Consider the following 5524-nt stretch of genomic DNA (forward strand, 5'->3'; position numbering starts at 1 on the left):
ACGATAAAACTTGGTTTTAGCCAAATGGGCAGATATGACACAATGTAGGTACAATGGTTCACGCAGGTATACTACTAAACTATACAACTTATTTCCAATAAGAACCAATTTGGAAATCTCAATGTTTACCCTACGTGACATATAACAAAGGAATGCCTTTAAAAAAATTTATGGTGGAGTGTAATAATACCAAACCAGGTCAAATTAATAATATAATAAATANGAAACGGAAGAGTTCGAGTATACCCCGTAGATGAAGAAAGAAATGGATATGGAGACGGGCTTCGTAATCATGAAGATACTCTATTGCATAATAGAATAACTGATGCATAGAGTATAACAAACCTTCAAGTATTACATCCAAATTTTGCAGCTCGACTCTTTGCCCTTCCAACTTTCCAATACCAGAAATGTCCTGGTTTGAATGATTTGGTTTTTTAGCAGGATTGGAACCCAATGAACTATCATCATCATCGCTGTCGAATGTTTTCAGTTTTTGTTTCTTCTTAATCTTAAATGTAACGCAATAATTATAATTTATTACACAAAATAACATAGTCAAGTGCAATGTAATTATAAGAAAAGTAGTGTGTTTATCAATGTTGTACAACATTCATAATAATAATAGGTAATACGTATTACCTCAACTTTATCTTCATCAGAATCTGAACTGAGAAGATGACGCGAAAGTGGTACATAGCTTCCCTCTATCTGGAATAATATTATAAGATAATTGGAAAAAAATACTTAAATAAATACGAATTATTATGTAAACTACTCATTATGACAATTAAAAGTAAACAATTTTAATATTAAAGGAAAAAAATATGAATGAAGTCAACCACACACCTTTCTTCTTGTCAATTTGCTCTTATTTTTTGCTACTTGTTCTTCCATTTTCTTATCATCAATAAGCTGTTTGTGCTGTTCGGACTTTTGTATATTTTTTCCAGAATTTTGATTAGTGTCAGATATTATAATTACTCTTCTTGGTGATAACAAACTGTCCATTACTTTTAATTTTTTTTTCTAATATTGACACACGTGCTAAACAATTTCAAAAAAATTATTAGGTTATGGTCATGAGGATTCGTTAGAATCCGTGAGAAATATAATCACACTTAATTAATTACAGCTTCTTACATAGACAAATGTTTTAAATTTTATTACCTGCAATTTCTGCTACAACGACATCATAACACTTCCAACCTCCCTTAGGTTTTTTACCGCATCGCCACTCAACAACATAGGACTCATCTGGGTCTTCACAAACATTAAATTCTTCGATATTGAAGTTTCTAATCCAAGTTATAGGAACGCCTGGAGTATATTTTCCTTTATCTTCACCATCCAGCCATTTTACTAACGCGAACTTAGGTGGATCCATTATTATTGAAATAGATATTTGAAACCACCCGGTCTTAAATGAAGATATTATTGATAGTTTTTATGCAATTTGATAAAAGGAAATAGATTCAAATATTATCACCAAACTTTAATACAATTATGAATATTTACTTAGACATATAATCACACTTAAATATTAGCTTATATAGTTACACTTTCACATAAAATATCCAGTTGGCGTCAAAATTAAAGAAGTATCCACAATACAAAAACGTTATGAATAACTACACATTCAGCACGTCATACGCACGTTTCAACATGTATACTTATTACTAAACAAATCGTCTGCGCATGATCAGTATCGCAGTGACAAAGAAAGCGCAAGATGTGTTAGCCCTACTATCCATGGTTAATTCCGTCATTCTCTGTTTCTCTTTATCAATTCCTTAACGTTCACAAAACAAAAGCGAGCGCGAATTTCAACTGGACACTGTTTAATAGAAAAATTAAATTAAAGAGGTTTTAACTAAATAAAGTAAGACTTTATTTTAAGGTTGACTGTAATGATTCATGATCATATTTTTAATCAAAGTGTAATATATAACAGTGCAAATTGTTGTCAGTAATGAATTCATCCAATTCTTTCCGTGTTTCGAGAAGAAGACGAGCATACCGATTATACGAATCATTTGGGAATACAGAATCTATTCCCGACAGAACAAGGAGATATTGGGCAAAAAAGAGACGTGATGAAAGGTACGTAAATATACAATGTGGCCATTACAATCATTCTGATTTTGATATCTAAATTGCAGGGAAAGTTTAGCAGGAAATGATGATCAATGTGAGGTTATTAATGAAGATCTTAATGCTTCTGATATGCATGAATTTGAGGTATGATTAACAGAAAAATTAATATTGTGAATTCTGGTATAGAAGCAGACTTTTTATTCTAAATGGATAGTCCAAAGTTGATATTTTTTTCATAGTTGATAGTGTATAATTAAAAAATAGAAAATGTCTACGATTATCAAATTCAATAGTATACAAGCATCTATCGAATAGATTTTTTTTCTTCAACAAAAATATCCTCTGGAGGAAATGTTTTTCGAAAAATATTAATGTTTAAATACAGTTTACTTGCACATTGTAATAAATTTTGTATACTCTTTTAGCTATGTATTTTTTCTTGAACACGAACTTTGTATTTCTTTTAAATATTGAACATTCAATAAAAAAAGTTTATAATGTTCGTATGTTACAGCTACCAACTGATCCAGTAAACAATGTAGCCTCTACTTCTTTGAATCACGATCATAACCGATCTAATGCATCACATCAGAATGAGGAAAACATCGTATTTTCAGATGAGAATTCAATTCATGATAATGAATCTAATGATTCTACAAGTGATGAAGAAACTGCATCAATAAATAACAATGTGAACATGTCAGATTCGTTCAGTGAAAATTTAGATTCATCAACACCCCAACATTCACCATTACGTTATTCCGAATTTTCGATGGATGTTTTAATCCAAACTTTATTAGTGATTGCATCAAAACTTCGTCATAATTTAACTTATGCTGCAACTGAATCTATGATGAACGTAATTGAGGCTTTATCTGAGTCACCAACTACACATAATTCCAAATATTATTTTAAGAAGATCATGTCAAGATTCTCACAGCTAATGAGTATTCATCATTTATGCTGTCATTGTGGACATTACATAGGAGCACATGCCGAAATTGTAAGAAATGCTGAAGAATTATTCAATTGTACAGAGTGTCACAAAACTATTAGTACTACTGTTGATACAGCATCTGGAGATATTTTTATATACATGAATTTAAAGGACCAACTGCGTGATATTTTAGAGTTATCGCGTGATGGTGATTTATATTATGATAGTCGTCAAAAAATTAATAATCACGCCATTGAAGATATATTTGATGGTTCTTCATACAAAAAAAATAACAGCCAAAATATGATTAGTATCAACTTTAGTCTGGACGGTGCATCAATATTTGAGCATTCAGATTTTTCTATTTATCCATTATTATGCACGCTGAATGAATTGTCACCTCGACAACGTGGACAGAACATAATGTTGGTAGCACTATGGTTCGGCAGAGGGAAGCCGAAATCTATGAATAACTTTCTCAAACCTTTTATAAATGAAACAATAGATTTATATAATAATGGTTTCCAATATTCTCGCGAAGGACGACTGTATACAAAAAAATGTCGAGTTCTTATTTGCATGTGCGACTCAGTCGGAAGACCTCTCATTCAAAATTCGACGCAATATAATGGAAACTATGGATGTAGTTATTGCCTTCATAAGGGCTATCTAATTGATAAAGGAAACGGAAGAGTTCGAGTATACCCCGTAGATGAAGAAAGAAATGGATATGGAGACGGGCTTCGTAATCATGAAGATACTCTATTGCATGCTGATGCTTGTGATAAAGGAATTAAAGGTTATTCCAATTTATGTGACATTCCTTATTTCAACATAATTGATAATTTTGCCCCAGATTGGATGCATTGTGTTGCATTAGGCGTATGTAAACAGTTCGCAAAATTATGGTTTGATTCTCAATATCACGAAGAACTTTTTTACGTTGGCCGTCAAACTGCCTTTGTTGACTCTATTTTATCATCTTATAAGCCAAACAGTGAAATATCTCGTACACCACGTGCAATATCTGATAGACTTAAATGGAGAGCTCATGAATGGGCGATTTGGTTGCTATTCTACAGTTTACCAATTTTAAAGTCAGTATTACCAAAAAAATATGTTGATCACTGGGCATTACTTGTCAATAGTATATCTATCTTATTAGAAACTTCTGTTATGCGATCTAAATTAGTCTTGGCAGAACGAGATTTACTTCAATTTGTAAATGATGTTCCAACTTTGTACTCTGTAGAACATGTATCGTTCAATATTCGTCTATTACTGCATTTAACAAATAGTGTATTCAAATGGGGACCCCTTTGGACACACAGCATGTTTCCATATGAAGATTTTAATAAAGAGTTGAAATCTTTAGTAAAAAGCTCTCAAGGAGTGTCACTCCAAATCTGTAATACTTTTCAACAAAAATGTGCTTTAGTGCGACTTTATAACGTTTGCTCAGAATACCTTTCAGATATTCAGAGAAGATGTTTAAATAATATTTTAAAGAAAAAAGAGCCTCCTCGAATTTCTTTGAGCTTGTATGGTGTGTCTGTAATAGGAGAATCACTTCCAATTGATATTTTACCGAGAAATTATTATTTAGCATTACAGAGAATAAACATTGCAGTAGAAAGTTCCCAAAATATCCAATATTTTCGAAGAATAATGATTCAAAATGAGATAATATGTTCCAAAACGTATAAAAAATTTAAAAACAGAAGAAATTATGTAGTAATGTTGAAAAATTGTGAAATTTTTGAAATTGAAGAATTTGTAGTAATTACTATAGGAGATACACTCGAATGTTATGCTTTAGGGATATATTTTAATGATTATCATCATAATGTATTTGGAACCCCAATAAACCATATGGTTTTTTTGAATGCAGCATGTGAAGATTTATCAGCTGTAAATGTTACAATGATAAAAGAAAAAGTAACCTTAATTGAAATTCCACAATCATCAATACTTGTATCTTGTAGACATCCAAATCACAATGAATTTCTCATGTAACAAAATTTAAAAAGAACTAATAAAACATGTTTTCTAATATTAATTTATAAAGAGACTTATGATTTTTTAATATTTTAATCTAATAATACTAATAGGCATTGTTAAATATATGCGTAAACCGCTAGAGAAAGCATCCATCAAAATATTTATTCCGTATATCCAGAATTTCAAAAGTATATTCATTATAGTAATCTTTTCGAAACAGATTATTTACTAAATTTTATATACATCTAAAGTATATAGGAAATCTATTTATATTATACTTTTCAGTATACAAAAAATATTTTAATAAATATTCATTATGTATAATTTACATGTGTGTGGATCTTATAACATAAATATAAAAACAACATAACAATAGTATATTGTAAGTATACGAAATATATTTTTTTTATCATTTTTGTATACGAACTATCTTTTTTTTATAATAATCGTATAACACGTATATTTCAAAAGTATACCTAAAATATAATT

At 30.2% G+C, this 5524-nt stretch overlaps 1 protein-coding gene across 1 annotated transcript; it reads left to right on the forward strand.

Annotated features, from left to right (window-relative positions):
• The first annotated feature begins 326 nt into the window (after positions 1-326).
• On the forward strand, positions 327-5200 carry LOC112906353. The gene is made up of 2 exons (XM_025980303.1): positions 327-2241; positions 2612-5200. The coding sequence occupies exons 1-2, from the start codon at positions 2227-2229 to the stop codon at positions 5048-5050; spliced, it is 2454 nt and encodes an 817-aa protein (XP_025836088.1). The 5' UTR covers positions 327-2226; the 3' UTR covers positions 5051-5200.
• Positions 5201-5524: the final 324 nt, after the last annotated feature.

This window comes from Agrilus planipennis, unplaced genomic scaffold (assembly GCF_000699045.2).
Source record: "Agrilus planipennis isolate EAB-ADULT unplaced genomic scaffold, Apla_2.0 scaffold286, whole genome shotgun sequence".
In the NCBI taxonomy this organism is placed as follows: Eukaryota; Metazoa; Arthropoda; class Insecta; order Coleoptera; family Buprestidae; genus Agrilus; species Agrilus planipennis.